Source organism: Propithecus coquereli, unplaced genomic scaffold, assembly GCF_000956105.1.
Source record: "Propithecus coquereli isolate 6110/MARCELLA unplaced genomic scaffold, Pcoq_1.0 Scaffold757, whole genome shotgun sequence".
NCBI classification, from domain to species: Eukaryota; Metazoa; Chordata; class Mammalia; order Primates; family Indriidae; genus Propithecus; species Propithecus coquereli.
The window spans coordinates 147,064-164,137 of NW_012153696.1; the positions used below are offsets into that span (position 1 = coordinate 147,064).

Here is a 17,074-nt window from a genome sequence, read left to right on the forward strand (position 1 = left end):
AAAATGGGACGGTGGCCCTCCGTGGCAGGGACATGGAGAGGATGGCAGGTGTGTCCTCAGAGCCCAGGGCCTGGCGCACAGTGGCTGCAGCTGTGGTGACCTCCTCACTCCTCCCCGCCGACCCGACCCAGTGTCTGTCTGTCCCTGCATGGTGCTGGGCCCTAAATAGCTCGGTGACTGCAGCTGTGCCCACAGCCCTGCCCCAGCCTCACTCGCCCGGATACATGGCCTGGAGCCCCGGGGGTGCTGGCCCTCCCCGTTCTGGGCAGTGGTCAGGTGTCCTGAGCTCTGTGTCTCTGAAGTGGCCCCAGTCACATGGCCTGCGTCTGCTGCCCACCTGAGTCTTCAGAGAGAGACACGCGGCAGCTGGGGGAGCGGACTGTGCTCTGGGGCCACTGCCACTGCCTTTTTCGGGGAGATGGTGGGGAGCTTCCTGGAACAGGTGTGGGGGCACCCAGCCTCTCTGTGGGCTCCCCCGGCCCTGGTGCTGGAGATGTGGGTGCTAGGTTGTCCCAGGCAGGGATGGTTGCTGACAGTCACCGAGCCCCCGCTGGGCCCCGCTCTCCGTCCTCATGTAGCCCTGGGGGAGGAGGGCACCGCTGCTCCCCAGCACAGGTGAGAGGTGGGGCTCAGAGAGGATGAGGGCTCCAGGGTCTCTGGCCTGAGCTGGACTCCCAGACCCAGTTCTTCTGCTGCCACGAGATGCAGGGCTGCAGGTCCAGGGCTCCTTGAGGCACTGGACGTGGGGTTCCTCTGGAGGCACAGCCCCGAGGACGGCTGCTTCTGCTGCAGGTGGAGCAGAGCGGGCACCCAGGGTCTGGGGTCGGAGGTACCTTGGTGGCCTTAGCCGGTTCTCCCTGCCCTCTGGCCCCTCCGGCCTGCTGTAGGGGTGCAGGATGCTCTTGCCCCGCTCCTCTGGGCTCTGGCCCTGGCCCTGCAGGATAGTGCAGGGCACGGGTCGCTGGGCCTGGGGGTGGGGTCCTCACCCCTAGGGTTTCCACCTCGGTGCTGTGGCCCCAGCTGCGTCTAGCTGTCCACCCTTGACAGCGTTCAGCCCACCAAGCTGCCTCTGCAGGGCCTCGCGGCCTTGCCAGAATAGAACACACATGTTTGTCTGTGTGTCTGTGCATGTCTCTGTGTGCCTGAGTTTGTGTGTGTGTCTTGTGCGCACGTTTGCACACGTGGCTCTGACTCGGGGCTGTGTATGTGTCTGCACGTGGGTGCCTGCCTTTGTGCAGGGATCCTCCTCTGGGTCCGCGGCCCGTGAGCGCGCGCACAGGAATGCGCGGCCCCCTGAGGCGGGGTCGGGGGCGGGGCCAGGGCGGGGCCGGCCCCCTCGGGCGTTTGCGGACTTGGCCTTTACCTGCAAGGGGCGGGGGGAAAGCTGAGAACTTAAAGGCGGGTGGGACGGGGGGCCCAGAGCGATTGCCCGGCGGGCAGAGCAGAGCGGATAGCAGCGGCTGAGCGTGCCGGCCCGGAGCCAGGAGTGGAGCCCGAGCCCCTGCCTGGCCTCCGGGCCGCCGGCTCCGGCACAGCGGCTGGTCCATGGAGGCGTCCCGGGGCCTTGGCGGGCTGGCCGTGCTCTGGTGCCTGGGGCTCCTGGGGGGCCTGGCACGCGTCGCCGGCACGCACTACCGCTACCTCTGGAGGGGCTGCTACCCGTGCCACCTGGGCCAGGCCGGCTACGCCGTGAGCGCTGGTGACCAGAGGCCAGGTGGGAGAGCTGGGGCAGGGGCGGGTGGGACCAGGGTGCTGCTCCCAGGCACGGCTCCCTTTGTTTCCTCTTTTTAAAGTTTGCCGGGGCCAAGCTGGAGGGAGCAGGGCGGGGCTGTGCCGGGCAGGCGGCCCCTGCCTCTGGGACAGGGCCCTTGTGCCCTGAGGAATCAGACACTCATATCCCCTCTCAGGCCTGGCGGCAGAGGCTGCTGATGGCAGGGAGGTCCCCTGAGCAGAGGGAAGAAAAACATCCCCTTGCTTTTGCCTGTGGACTCGGGGGTGCTCCCTCCACGGCACTGGCGGCTCTGGGAGTCGAGGAAAGAGACAGGCTGGAGAGAGGGGCCCTTGGGGACCCCTGGCACTGGGTCTCCCCCTCCAGTGTCCCAAGAGCCTAGCCCCTTTGAGGTCATGTGTGCGGATGTGGCAGGCGCTGTCCTTCCTGCCTGCTCTGCAGCCGCAGGGTCAGCTGCGAGGCCCACACCTGAGGACCCGGCGGCGTGGGAAGCAGGATGCACCCTGTCCTAGGCCCATCCTCTCTGCAGCCGGGATCTGGGGCCCACCCTGGGCCAGCCGCCCTCCAGGGAGTTTCCTTTGAGCTTCCTGGGATCCACAGAGCTTGGAGCTGGGCATCCTCAGGAACTTGAGGGGAGTGGGTGAGTGTGGCTCCCTGGGAGTCAGCACCCGTGTCACCCGGGGTGGAGTGGGGGCTGGCAGCTGCTCCCTGCCTAGCCTTCCCAGTGCCCTGAGACGGCTCCTTAGAGACATTGACCCTGCCAGGCTGTTTCGGTCGCCTGGGGTGAGGCCCTGCCTCTCTCCTGCCTGGAGGGCTCCCAGAACACTGAGGCTGGGATTGTGGCAAAGTCTGCCCGCCTCCCTCCCACTCGGCGGTTCAGCCCAGGCCAGGTCGGCGCTGTCACTCCACCAACAGTGACACTAAGTGCCATGAGACTCTGTAGCATCTAAGCCCTCGGGCTGGGAGTGGCTGGGCTTCGGGGAGCTGGGAGCCCCCGCCTGGTCCAAGGCCTAATGCAGCTCTTCGGGGAGAGAGGAGGGCCCATGGGTCATGGTGTGCACTCCCCGGGGGAGGGCCTCATGGCATGTTGGGGGCAAAACAGGGCTCTGAACTTGGTGAGCTCCCCTGAGAGGAGCTTTCTGAGTTTCCTGTAAGTAGGGCAACCTTCAGAAAGGGCTTATGTTGGGTGGTTTCTGCAGAGACAGCAGGTTTGCGCAGGCCAGCCGTGCCCATCTGCCCCGGTGAGCCTTCCCGGCAGGCGATGGGGGCTTGGGTGCTGGTGATGGAGGCCCCGTGGGCTCCCCGAGGCATCTCCATGGGCTCCCCGAAGCTCCGCCAGCCCCCAGCTCAGCAGACACCACGGGTCTAGCCTGGCTCCCAGGGGAACCAGCCACGCTGGCACAGCCAGGTCACCGTGTGCTGCTGACCCTGTCCTGGGCTGCCGTGTAACTTGCCCAGGGCAGCAGCAGGACCCTGGCCTAGCTGTTCCTTAAAACAGCCACAGTCAGGACCCGCCAGCTCCCCACCAGGTGGCTCCTTCCTGGTACCTGTCATAGCTGCCTGGGCTGTACCTGGCCTGTCCCCTCCCTGGGTATGGGGCTTGGCTTTGGGCTGCACAGGGTGGAGTGGACTTATTCCCAGGCCAGCCCGTTGTGCCTGGAATGAGCTGGCTTCATCCCCTGACTCTCCTGGGTGGGCATGGGGGGAGGCTTCCAAGCTCCTTCCATGCTCCGCTGGGGGTCCCCTCACTCCTCGGGGCTCAGCCGCCCCCCACCCTGTCCTTGCACAGGAGAGTGACTGTTTCTGCTGCTGGAGTTTCAGAGTTTTGCGTGCCAATGCTCTGTTGGGGCCCTGCATTTGGGGTGTTCCAGGGCACTGGTCCCACTGCTGGGCTCACATCACGCCATCCGGCACCATCTGGGGTTGGCCTGGCCCTTGGGCACAGTGGAGGGCGGCCGAGGGAGTCTGGACGCCAGAGGGGCAGACGGCTCCCATGAGCCTGGCTGTGGGACGGGCCCCCGCAGACACAGTGGACCTCACTGCTGAGTCGGAGGCGGGGCTGGCGGGAGCTGACGCGGGAGCCCTGGATTTCCAGCTCGGACGGCCCGGGACTCCGTAGTGGCTCCCGAGACAGCAAGGTTGTGCTCTGTGTTAGTGTCCTGTGGCTGCCATAGCAACTTACCACGCACTCAGTGGCTTCGAACGACAGATTTAGTACCTGACGGTGCTGGAGGTCGGAGTCCAAAGTGGGCCGAAATCGAGGTGTGGGCAGGGCTGTGTCCTTCCGGAGGCACCAGGGCTCGAGGCCCCTCCCGTCCTCACAGCCAGCAGCACGGCATCTTCCAGCACCTTCCAGTTCCTCCCTCTGACTCCCCTGACTTCGCATCCCCGCTGCCTCCCACCCTCTTGCCCCCTTGCTGTGAGGACACGTTGGGCCCACCAGCTACGCCAAGATGGCTTCACTCCCAAAACCCTTAGCTTAATCCATCCGCAAAGGCCCTTTGGCCATGGAAGGTTCTGGGGGTGAGGATGTGGACATCTTTGGGGGATGTTATTCGGCTGACCGCAATGTCCTCAGGTTGCGGCCACAGCCCCCGCTGGGGTCCTCAGAGCTGCCTGAGAGCAGCGCTGCTCCAGCATCACGTGCGCTCCCTGGCAGTGGGGTGGGCAGGGTTAAGTGACCCCCCTGCCTTGCTAAGAGTAAATCATTTCTGTAAAGGGGATTTGCTCAGTTCAAAGGGGCCGAGATCTCAGAGCTAGAGGGGACCTCAGCAGGAGGTTGTCTGGCTGAGCGCCCCGCCCATAAGCAGGTGAGGGGAGGCCCCAAGTCCCCCGCCTTGAGCTGGCTCGCTGTGTCCAGATACTGATCCCGGCCGACAGCAAACAGCGGGCACCGGAAGCCATGGCGGTGCCTCAGTGCCCCCTGCCTGGGCCACTGGCACCTGTCTCCCCCGCCACAGCAGCCTCTGACCGCCAGACGCTGCGGATTCAGGGGTGGGAGGGCGTGGGCTGCGGTCAGCGTGCCAGCCCCTCCTTCAAGGGATGCGGTGGGGGAAGGGGCGAGAGGCCAGCGCCTGTCCTGGCACCTGGGCCTGTGCATTTCTGCAGGGACGTGGGGCTGGGAGCGGCTGGGCCGAGCCCTGGGGGGATGCTGGAGTCTAAACAGCCCATCCTCATGCAGCCTTGTGGAGGCGGGTGTGAGCAGGGAAGCCCGGCTGCTCAGAGTTGGCCACGCCTGGAGAGGACGGCAGCGGCTGCAGGGGCCCTGCTCACCGCAGGTCTGCCCTGTGCCCAGGCCTCTGCCTTGCGCCTGCTCCCAGACTGCTCTGTGTGCACCAGGATGCCGCCTCCCGGCCCAGCGTGCCTGCCAGGGCTCAGGGCGGCTCTGCACCCACCGCCCCTCTGCTCTCTGTCCGATGTCACCTCAGTCAGCCTCTCCGTTAGCCAAGGAGTCAGGAGTGAGGCTCAGATGGCCGCAGAGTCACCGTCCGAGGGCTGGGATTTTACAGAGCCAGCTGGCTCTTACTAAGCACCAACTGTATGCCCTGCAGTGTGCTCTGTGGGGTCACACCGTTACCTCTGAGGGGTCTCGGAGTGAGGGTGCAAGCTCAGGGGAAAGGGGTCTCTCCTGGAGCCCCTCCGGCAGGTGCTGCCCACCCTGTCCTGCCCAGCGGGCACAAGTCTGTTCCCCCAGCTGACACTCCCACCGGAGGGCCCTGGGACCCTCTGTTCCCAGGAGCCTCTCTGGGGTTCTGTGGGATCTTCTGACCCTTTGTTTTCAAGCTTCCTCCCACAAACTGTCCTGGCCTCTTTCTGAAGAACGTCACTGTGACTTAGGGACATCTTGTGCAGGTGAGGGGGGCTCCTCGTCTCGTTTGCCGCCGCCTCCCTGAGCAGCCTTGGGGCTTAGGAGGGGCCCTGGGGTCTCCCCAGAGTGGGCGTGGCTTGTGCGCGCAGCAGGCGGAGACTCTGGCTCTGGGGGCTGTTTGCCGTTTCCGGGTTGCCAGGCACATTCTGAGAGCGGGATGTGGTGGGTTTCTGCACGGGGGAGACATCATGGGCGGCGTCTCCACTGAGGAGGCTCTGGGCACAGCTGGGAAGAGCTTCGCCCCACGTGCCGCCCTTGCCACCTTCCGGCCCCGACGGCTAGCGCTTAGGATGGGCGCCTCGCACGCAGTCGTTTTCACGGGGATGGTGGGGGGGCCTGGAGGTGGTGGAGCGGTCACAGCCGATCATGGGGACCTGGCGGATTGTCAAGCGGAATTAGAGTGAGAGCTGGGCTCTGCGTAACTGATGGGAGTGAGGTGTCCCGGCCAGTCTCCGGCGCAGTGGAGGACATGCCACCGAAGCCTCTCTCTTGAATCAGCCCCGGCCTCTCTGGCCAGGGAGTGAGCTGCTTCTCGGCTGTGCCCCCCAGGAGGGCTCTTCAGGGTAGGGGTCACTGGGGGTTCTCTGGGCAGTGCTAGGCACATATAGCTCCTGTCTGTCCCCACGCTGGTTTCCTCCTGGCAGTGGCAGCTTTAAGAGCCCCTGTGTGCGGGCTGCTCCGCTGGCTGGCAGGGCTGCTCCTGGGGGCCCAGGAGCTACACACCTGGGAAGCCGCTGCCTCTTGCCCTTCTGGTCCCGTCTGTCTGCCTGGGCTCCCCGGGGCCTGGCTTGGCTGTGTGGGCCTGGGGTGGGGGAGGCCAGGGCAGCCCAAGCCTTCTTCATGCCTGTGCTGTCTGGCTTCGTTCTTGTAGCAGGTGGTGCACGCCTGGGGTGTCGGGGTGCCCCCAGCCCTGGGGAAGGGTCAGCACTTTTCCTTTGGCTGGAGCCATGGTCCTGGGGGAGGGGCAGGTGGACAGGGTGTCCTGCGCTGCTGGTCCTGTGATACAAGGCTCGTCCCTCCCCACCCTCCCCACCCCATGCCCAGGGCTCTTGGGGGCAGGAGGCCGTGCTGGTGAGCAGGGCTGAACCGGCCCCGCAAGGGCCCCAAGGCCCTAAGCCGCCGCCCCGCCCCCCCTGGCCGCCCCCCCAGGCTGTGGCAGTCACGGCAGTGCGGATACTGCTGGGACCTCCAAACCAGGCCAGCCCCAGACGCAGTCCCCTGCCCCTCTCCCGCACCTGTCCTCCTGGCTCCTTCGAGCGGGGACCCCCAGTTTGGAACCCGTGAATGCACAGTTCTCCATCTGAGCCGGCCTCGGGGCAGCGGTCCGAGGGGTCTGGGTGCTCGGGGCAGGGGCTGGCACTTTGCAGGGCAGGGCACAGCTTGGGGGCCTGAGTGGGTTCCCTGGGGCCACCGCAGCAACACCACACTCGCGGCGGCCTGAAACAGTGGGAGGGGCCAGGAGTCCAGCTGCAGGTGTCGGAGCGGTGCTCGCCTGGACCCGGGGGCAGGGCCCTTCCTGCCTCTTCTGTCTGGCTCTGGAGGCCCTGGCCGTCCTTGGCCTGCAGCCAGCTCAGTGCAGTTCCTGCCTGGTTGGCCTCCTGTGTGTCTTGTCGGGACACCCTTGTCCAGAATGATCTCATCTCGATCCCTAACTTGTTACATCTGCAAAGACCTTGTTTCCTGCTAAGGTCACGTTCTGAGATTCCAGATGGACGTGAATTTGGAGCAGACGCTGTTTGCGCCAGCAGCCCCCACCCTCCCCGCTCTTCGCCTTTTCCCACCCCGGGGCCTGTGCAGGGTCATCTCCGAAGTTGTCTGTTTCTCCTTTTGGGCTCCTGAGCCCCCATGGAGTGGTGGCTTTGCCTGGGAGCATTTTCTGCATTCGGACTTACAGAAATAGCACGTGCTCCAAGTTCAGTCTTGAAAGGCGCTAGGAGCTAGGCTGCCCCCACCCGAGCCTGCTCCCCTCTGCTGTCCCCCGCCTGAGCAGGTGGCCACGGTGGGTGGACAGACCCTATGTCCTCTGCTCTAGCTCTGGCGGGAGTGGGTGAGGGGCTCGGGGAGCCTTACACTCCAAGGAGGGTCTTGGGTCTGGGCCCCAACACCTGGGCACCTGGGTGGGGCAGGTCCTCAGCGAGGTGGCAGTGCTGGCTGTTAACGTGTCCCTGCTCCTGCCCAGATGTGGACGAGTGCCGAGCGCACAACGGCGGCTGCCAGCACCGGTGCGTCAACACCCTGGGCTCCTACCTCTGTGAGTGCAAGCCTGGCTTCCGGCTCCACACGGACGGCAGGACCTGCCTGGGTGAGTGTCACCTGGAGACCCCTCCCCGCTGGCCTCTGCCTGGGACGTATGTGCTGTTCTCTGGGGGCCAAGGGGTGGGGCACCTCTTTCCACCTTAGAGAGCAGGCCTGGGCTGGCTCTGAGCAGCTCGCTCCTGCTTGCTCTGTGGCAGGGCGGCCCGCCAGCCCCGGGGGGCCCTGGCCACACTCACATGTCCCAGCCGCTGTGAGGAACCAGGCAGCTGCCCTGTAAACTTTTCCTGGGTCAGAAAGTGGAAACAGATGCAGGATGTGATGTGCTTCGGGACGGCTCAGATAGAGGGGGGGGCCCAGCCCGATAACCACTGGGGGGGCTTCTGGGAGCCTGTGGCCAGGGGCCCTATAGCCCTGGACACCCTGGTCCCCTCAGAGCCCCTGGAAGAGGTGGCTCTGGGACACATGTCCTTCTCTTACCCCTCCTCTCAGGCAGGGCCCTCCTGAAGGGAGACGCTGGGGGCCAGTCCAGGTTGGGGGTGCCTGTCCTCCCTGCTGGCCCCCCACTGTTAGAGGCCCCAGGCTGGGGACACTCCCTAACCTTCCTCTCCACCACCTGTGCTGCTGGTGGCCTTCCGTGAGACGCCCTGGAAGGTCCAGGGCCTGGAAGGGATGAGTAGTAACAAGCGCAGGGTGCTCGCTCTGCAGGGTGAGGAGTGACCCATGCTGGCTGCTGAGCCCGGGAGGGGCCCCTGCCCACGCCCCTGCACGGCCGTACTGGAGCCGCCTCCCTGGAGCCTTGCCTGGGAGACGTCTGCACACTTGGGGCCCCAGAAGTCTTGATTGGTGGCATTTGCTCTTTTGAAATGGTCCTTTTGGGGTCAGATGCTGGGCCCCCTGGGCAGGGTCTGCTGGGCCTGGCAGGAGGCTGCGGGGACCCCCAGCCCCTCTAGCCATCAGCCCTCGACACTGTGTACCCCGTGTGGTTGGGGGGCTCCACAGCTTTCTTGGGTGCGGGGCCACCTCCTGGCTGCTCCCACCAGAGGGCCCAGACGAGACTCACCTGTCATCGGCAGGGCTTTCCTCTACTGCGGTGTCTGGACGCAGAGCAGTGACCTCAGAGTCACTTTCTGTTTCTTTCGACTGCACGTCCCAGCACAGACTTTGCACCAAAACTTTACGGAGCGACAGCCCCACTGCCGTGGTGCAGCCGGGCCTGTAGCGCCGTCTGTTTCACTACGAAAAGGCGCTGGTAGCCGCTCGCTGGGCTGGTTTCACCCGGGAATGGGTGGCGACCCTCACTTCGGCAAGCACCGCCCTGGCGGCCCGGGTGCCACTGGCCTCTGGCCGGTCGAGTTGGGGAAGCGCCTTCCTCCCCACCCAGGTCCCTTGGCGGTGGCCTGGGGGCCCATGAGGATCACCCCGTTCCCAGGCCGTCCCTGCCTGGGCACCACCCAGACCCCCTTCCCAGTGCTCCCTGGGGCATGTTGTCACTGCTTGTCCCCTGCCCATAGTGGCCACTCACTCTGCATGGGGGCTATTCCACGCGTCAGGAATTCCTGGGAGGTGACACTGGCCAGTGGGCTGCTGGTTCCCAGGTCTCCTGGGAGTGTCCAGGACCATGACGGTTTGTTGGCCTGGGCCCACCAGGTGCTGCCTTCCCTGTGGGGGCCTGAGAAGCTTCCAGAGTGGACATGGGGTCTCCTGGGGGCTTCTTCCCAGGCAAAGCCAGGTGGGTTTGTTCTGGGGGTGCCCCGCTGTCTTGAGCCCCTTCTCGTTGCCGAGGTACCTGCTGGGCAGTAGGCCTGAGATACGGGCTGGGACAGGTGGGGTGGGTCATGGCTGAGGGGCTGCCCTGCAGGGGGTCTCCTGCCACAGCGTGGCCTCGGCACTGCCCGGTCCATGCCAGGCTGCCTGGATTCTGCCAGGGCTCTGAGGGGGTCCAGCTGGACTTCCAGCCCCTGGGAAGGGGACCCTCCCCCACCCTCTGTTTCCCCCTCAGGACTCCCGGGATACAGGGTGTGGGGAGGGCCGGTGGCCTCATCCTCCAGTTCACAGTGGCCCCCTCTGGGCCCAGACGGCAGCAGGGCCTCAGGGGTTAGTTGGGAGCAAAGGTCAGACCAGAGGGTGAAGCACAGTTAGCTCCTGGCGTGGGGGCAGGATGGCCCAGCCCCTTGCCCCGATGTGGGCCAAGGGGTCAGCTCAGCCTGGGTCTGCGGAGGGGTGGTGGTGTTTCCCTCCCTGGTCTGTGCTCCGGCCACCTGGTGGCTGTGCTGGAGGGCTGTGTGGCCTGGGCTCTCTGTGTTGCTGGGCCCGTGGTACGTGGGCGAGGACGGCGCTTGCGTGGCCGTGAGTGAGTGGAGCACCCCGTGCAGAGGGCGTGGGCAGGCAGGGAGCTATGGGGTAGGCCGCACAGCTAGGGCACAGCTGCTGCGGAGCCCTCCCCAGGCTCGCTGGGCCCCTCCTGGAGGAGGGCACCGTGACCCCTCCTGGGGCTTGGCAGGTGGACCAGGGACGGGCAGTGCAGGCCTGAGGCCCTGAAGTCTCGGACCTTCCCCCCGGCAGCTTGGACTGAGGAGGAGGGAGGAGAAGGTGCCCGCAGGGATGGGGCCATCCTTTCACGGTGCAGGATGGAGCTCTCAGGGCGTCCAGGGCCCAGAGCAATCTGGGAAGACCCCAGAGGAGGCTGTGCTGGCAGGGGGCCTTGAAACACACTTGCACTCCCCTGCGAGGCGGGGAGAGGGCAGGAAATGCACGGCCTCCATGCATCCCCCTTCCAAATGAGCTTACAGAAATAAAACACAAAAAGCTTCCATTCTTAAAAGTGAGACTTTATGAGAAGAATTTTGCCGTTTGCTCTGTGAGAAGTGGCCAAGCCTGGGGCCTTGTCCCCCTGCCCTGGCCACCCCTGTCCTGGGACACTCGGTCACCCAGGCGCCCTCCTGGGTGTGTCCCCCAGTCTCTGGGTGGGAAGAACAGGGCCCAGCGAGGCCCGAGGGCCGGGCCAGGCCTGCTTCTCACCCCGGGCCCGGGCCGGCCCTCCCCAGCCATGGAAAGCAGGGCCTGCCCAGGGCAGTGGTCTGGCCGGCGTGTCTGGGAGTGTCATTCTCAGTTTCCGTGACATCTTGCAGAGCACCAGCCTGCAAAACCCAGGGAGGAGGACAACTCCCAGGTCGTCTGACACTTTGCACGGGAGGAGCCTCTTTCGTGTACCTGGGGTGTTCCGAGCCAGCGCCACACCTGCCCGGGGGTCCCAAGGCCAGCCTGGCTGACCTCTGGCCCCTGGCCTTGTATATGGCTTGTTGCCCCACGTCCCTGGGTCAAGTGACCCTCCCAACCTGTCTGAGAGACTACAGATGTGACTGGCTGAACCAGCAGGGGGTCCCTCCAGACAAAACTGGGCTGGGCCCACAGAGGGGGAGGGCTCTCTGTCCTCATGGCCTCAAACCCGTCAGGCCTTTGGGGTGAATGCTGGTGGGGATTCTGCTGTCAGCTGCATCCCCTGGTGGCTTGGCTGCCCCCGCCCATGTCCCCTCCCTGCAGAGTCAGATGGGCCCTGGTGCGTGCACCGCTGGAGGAGGCCTCCGCGTCCCGCCTTCCTGCCTGGCTCTGCCACTGGCCTGCCGTGTGCCTCGGGGTGACCCTCCCTTCCCCAGGCCTGGGTCTCCCTGTCAGGGCAGCAGGGCAGTGGGGGGCTGCACAGGGCACCCCAGGATGCTCCCTCGACTCCTGCTTGCAGGGGAGGCCCCGGGAGGCTGCTGCTGGCAGCAGCTCGCGGCTGGGCCAATGACGCAGGCACTCATGTGCAGGCCGCCAGGCCCGTCTGCAAAACCCATCCGTGCGAAGCCACAGACGCAGCTCTGCCAGTGTGTCCTGGTCTCTCCCAGCCCAGCACAGGCTGCAGCTGCACAAGGCGAGTCTGCCTTCCCAGCTTGGAGGTGCCAAGGAAAAGCAGCCCCCACCCTTCTGCACAGGGGGAGGGGTCTGTCCTGGCCGTGCCTGAGTCCAGGACCCCAGAGGTGCGGGCTGAGGCTGGAGGGAGCCTGGGTGCAGTGGTGGGGCGTGGGATGGGGGCACCCCAACCCAGGGAGGCTGGGGCAGTGGCCTAGAAACGCAAGGGGAAGGTGGGGCAGAGCAGGGCGGGAGGGGAGCTGGTGCCCTTAGGGTTAGTTGGGAGCAAAGGTCAGACCAGAGGGTGAAGCACAGTCAGCTCCTGGCGCAGGGGCAGGTTGGCCCAGCCCCTTGCCCCGATGTAGGCCAAGGGGTCAGCTCAGCTTGGGTCTGCAGAGGGGTGGTGGTATTTCCCTCCCTGTCTGTGCTCCGGCCACCTGGTGGCTGTGCTGGAGGGCTGTGCTGGCCTGGGCTCTCTGTGTTGCTGGGGCCATGGTACGTGGGTGAGGACGGTGCTTACGTGGCTGTGAGTGAGTGGAGCACCCCATGCAGAGGGCGTGGGCAGGCGGGGAGCAGGAGGAGAACTGTGGACTGCCCGTGGCAGGGCTGGGGATGAATCCCCGCGTCTCCCCAGTTCTGCCGTCCCAGCCCTGTCCCCAGCAGAGGGCTTCCTAGAAGGAAGGGCTGCTGTGACCATTGGCCACACGTGGTGGGAGGCTCTGAGGACCTAGAAACCAGCCCAGGCTGAGGGCAGTAATTACAACACCTTGTGAAACCCCTGGGGACCAGAGCCGCCCTGGAGCCAGCCCCGGGCTGGGCTTAGAGGCCTGAGCAGAACGAGCCGGTGGGCTTGGCACGCCGCTGGCAAGTCGCCACGGCACGGCCCTCAGCTGGCGAGCTCAGGCGGGGTGGCTTGGGGGCAGAGGCGGCCAGCTGAGCCACCCTCAAGGTCTGCCGTCCAGGGCCCCACCTGCCGCTGCCTCCGAGGCCCTCGGCCACACCCGATGCTTGGCGCTGGGGCCTCACTCAAGCCTCGGGTCTGGCCTCAGAAGCTGCCCCCTGGTCCGGGAGTAGTGTCCTCGCCAGGAGTGTGGCACCTCCACGAGTGGGGAGCCAGCCGCACGGGCAGAACGGGCCCTTGGCCCTGGCGGAATCTGGTTCCTGAATATGGCATCTGGCCCAAGGCAGGCCCCTCCCTTGGGACAGCACAAGCCCCTCCCCAGGGACAGTGCCAAGCCGCGCACTTAATGGTTTCCCGAGTGGTGGTGACTCCTGCTGGCAGGGGCTGGGGCTGCAGCCCAGCTCTAACGCACCCTGCAGGGCCCCTGGCTGGGGGGGGGGGGTGTCCTAGGATTTGCAGACTGCGCGGTCAGGGCGTCTCAGCTCTGGCCACCATAACCCAATACCTCAGACCGGGCGGCTTATGCAACAGAGATTAATTTTCTCATCGGTCCGGAGGCTGGCCACCCCAGATCAAGGTGCCAGCTGATGCCGTTCCTAGCAAGGGCCTCCTTTCTGGCTGGAGAGCGCGGCTTTGCGCTGCGCGTGAGAGAGAGCGAGAGAGGGAGAGAGAGCGCACACACGTGAGGGGTCTCTTGTGTCTCTTCCTGCAAGGACACTAATCCTATCCGATCAGGGACCCACCCTCATGCCCCCATTTATCTTTAATCACATCCATAAAGACCCTATCTCCAAATGTGGTTTCGGACACTCATTCAGTCCGAAACACAGAACGCCCCCAGCTACCGTCACTCCGTCTGATCTGGACGTGGGCAGGGACCCAAGTCAGGCCCTGGCGGAGGGAGCTCGGTCAGGAGGGGCAGCAATGCCAGGCAGGCTTGCCAGAACCCCGGGCGGGGTTGCTCACCCTGACCCGCAGAACGGCACTGTCTGGGGCTTTCTTTGAGAAAATGCCCCTTGGGTGTCATCATACAACGGAAATGAAAGAGCAAGCGCGGCTTGTGGCACCTGCGTCTGTCTGTCCACAGGTGAGTCAGGTGACGGCTGTGTGAGCACAGCTGGGAGGATCTGTCCCCCACTCAGAGGAGGCAAGTCCCAAGTCCCTGTCCTCTGCTGGACTCTTGGCTCACGGCTGGGTCCGATTTGCAGGACTGCGGCCCGGCGTGAGCCTTTAGCCATGGCCTGGGCAGGGGTCGCTGGGCTGTGTGTGCCACAGCTGGGACCCATGGTGACCAGAGGGGCCTGGGAGCATCCCGACCAGCTCTGGCCCTGGTCACACAGACCCGCGACCCAGCACCTGAGAAAATCTGCCTCGCTCAGCTTTCTGGGAACCCACGGCTGGGGATGTGCAGGGTGACTCTGGGCTTGGCTCCTGGTGTGCACAGCCTGGGAGCATCTGGAGTGTCACAGCTGTGTGACGAGGAGAGGACAGATCTGGACAGACCCCAACCCGACAGCCCCCCAACCCCCCACCCCCGCTGGGCTCTAGTGGTCCAGTGCCTGGTCCCCATGTCCCTCTCGGGCCCCGCCTGTCTGGAGGGCTGACGGGGAAACCTGGCTCCCTCCCAGCCCTGCCACAGCTCCCTGGGGCCTTGTCCACGTGCGGGCCCGGCCTGGCTCCCCTGCCCTGGGCTCTGCGCTCTCCGTGCCTGCTGGGCCCTGCCAGAAACGGGTTCTGGTTCCTATTACGTGTTCCAAGCAGGGATGCAGTTGGTGTTGTGAACACAGATAAACAGCCCCCAGGAATGTGGGGCCGGCTTAGGCCATGCTTGGAAGCCCCTGGCGCGACTGCCAGTGGCTTAACAGACCATCTCAGGGGAGGCATCAGGACAGCTCCCGTCTGGCTTGGGGGTCAGCACAGAGTTGGGGTGGGTGGGGAGAGGGCTCGGAGGCTGATGGGCCCCCTCAGTTCTGCCCTGGGCCCTTCCCTCTGCATGTGCCAGGCCCAGGTGGAGCCAGGAGGTGGAGCGGTCACTGCCACCACTGGCGTCGTCCCCTAGGAGTGCTGCCGCAGGGGGACCCTCCGCATGTGCTCCCCACTGACTTGCAGGGAGACAGGACTGCGGGTTTTGAACTCGCTTTGAAGGAGGCTTCGCCTTTGGCGGCGGCGTGGTCTGCTGGCCTCGCAGGGCCCGAGGCAGCTCTCGTCTGGCCGCTGCCAGCTCTGCCGGCCACTGAGCGCCTGCTGCCCGGTGGGGCCGGGTTTCCGATCCCACGTGCAATGGCGACAAACTGCGCCCCCAAACTAGTCCCGAGACACCCCCAGGAGGTGCCAGCATCTCAGGGTGAAGCCTCCCCACCCCCAAATCTTGACGCTTTAGTGGCAGGGCTCAGGTTTGCTCCGGGCGCAGGCGGCGGGCAGCCGGCCACCCCTGCCCAGGCACGGGCAACGGCGCATTCCTGTGGCTTCCCCAGCTCCGACCGACTCCCTTGCTAACCACGAGGCGATTGCGCAGACTTGATCGTCACCAAGTCCCGGCGAGGAGCTGGCTGCTGCTGCTGGCGGAGGCCCAGCGCCCTCTGCCCACCTCCCTGGGCCCGTCCACCCACGGGACACACAGGCTCCCCCGGGGCCAGCCTGACCCCACGGAGCCCGTGCCCTGCGGGGCCTGCATGTGAGGGGCTGGGAGGACGGCACCCTGTGAGGTCGGGTGTGAGGGGTGGCCTGGCCTGGCGTGGGCAGGAGCTGCTCTGGTCCCTTGGGAGCTGGGGCCAGGCCTGTGGGCCGCAGTGGCTGTCCACAGCAGCCCCACACCCGCCGCTTGCCTTGACCTGGGGACCAAGGCACTGAGATGCCTCCATCACCCACTGCCACCTCCTCCAGGGAGCACGCCGGTGCGTGGGCACCTCACCCTCCCTTAGCCTTCTCAGTGCCTTTCTGAGTCCGGCCCGCAAGCAGGCTGGGCCGGAGGATGCAGAGGATGGGCCAGGGCCCCGTGTGTCCTGGGCTTGCGGTGGCCAGGCGGGGACCTGGACGGTCCCACAGGAGAAGGTGGCTGTGCCATCCGCTCCATGCTGGCCTGGGGCGGGACTGTTGGCCGTGTGTCCTCCCGGGCTGACCTGGGCTCCTCCCCGTGTCCCAGCCATCAACTCCTGCGCCCTGGGCAATGGCGGCTGCCAGCACCACTGCGTCCAGCTCACAGCGACCCGGCACCGCTGCCAGTGCCGGCCCGAGTTCCAGCTCCAGGAGGACGGCAGGCGCTGCGTCCGTGAGTGGGCTGCCGCTCTGGGCAGGGAGGGAGGACCCTGCGGCCTGAGCCCAGGGCAGGTGCAGGACTAGCTGCTCCACCTGGGCCTCTGGGGCTGGGGGGGGAGGTCTCAGGGGGCCCTGAGGCTGCTGGGAGGCCTGGAGCGGTGGGTTAGGGCTGTGCTCTGGGATAGCATGTCTGTGGGGGCAGGAAGCTCGGGATGGGGGGACGCCTCAGTTCCATAGACGTCCCCCCGGGCTTGCTGCGGGCATCTGGGACCTGGACCCAGCCCTTGGTGGGGAGGAGGCAGGCCCCATCGGCACTTTGCTCTGGGATCTCGGGGCTTTGCTGATGATGAAGGTGGGGCAGGCTCAGAGACCCCTAGAGTGTGGAAATAGGGGGCTGCGGGAAGGGTGGGTGCTGAGAGAGTGCCCCCACCTGCCTCCTGGGTCCTGCTGGCAGGATGGCATGGGGTCACTGAGTTGGGGGTCACAGCCCTGGTGTCAGCCCTGGTGCTGGCTGACCTTGTCCTGAGGACGTGGAATCTTTCTGGGGGGCTCCCACATCCAGGGGGAGGGAGACCCACCGCCCAGCCTGTCCACGAAGCAGGGAGGGGAGAGAGCACTGGGTGGAGGCATCACGAGGGGCCCTGGGGCAGGTGCCCCAATCCGTGGGATCTCCCTGCCCTAATCTCTTCCTTTGGGCCTATGACCGCAGGGAGAAGCCCGTGTGCGGACAGGAACGGCGGCTGCATGCACACGTGCCAGGTGCTCCAGGGCCTTGCCCGCTGTGCGTGCCACGTGGGCTACCAGCTGGCAGCGGACGGCAAGGCCTGCGAAGGTAGGGTGCCCTCCCCCACCCCACCCGCCGGCATCAGCACGGGCACCCGCGGTGCTGCGCAGGGGCTGAGTCCCACTCTGGGGACACCCCCGGAACCCACTGGACTGGCCCCTTGGGAGCAGGGCCAGCCCCGCCTGGCCACCCTCAGGTGACCTGGGATGGCGCTCGGTCTCATCCCCGGCCGGGGGTAGGCACCGCTCACGCAGCCGCGTCCCACCGAAGCTGGTTTCTGCAGGAGCATGAGCGAGATCTCAGGCTTCGCGTTTGTCTTTAAAAATGTTCCTTGTGTAATCCTAGCTCTCTGGGAGGCCGAGGCGGGCGGATTGTTTGAGCTCAGGAGTTCGA

At 65.9% G+C, this 17,074-nt stretch overlaps 1 protein-coding gene across 1 annotated transcript in view; it reads left to right on the forward strand.

The window, feature by feature from the left end:
- Positions 1 to 17,074, forward strand: part of MEGF6 (multiple EGF-like-domains 6) — a 102,432-nt gene that overhangs the window by 65,378 nt on the left and 19,980 nt on the right. Inside the window, 3 exon segments of the mRNA XM_012662202.1 lie at positions 7,777 to 7,899; positions 15,785 to 15,910; positions 16,607 to 16,729. Of these exon segments, the coding sequence (XP_012517656.1) occupies positions 7,777 to 7,899; positions 15,785 to 15,910; positions 16,607 to 16,729 (372 nt within the window).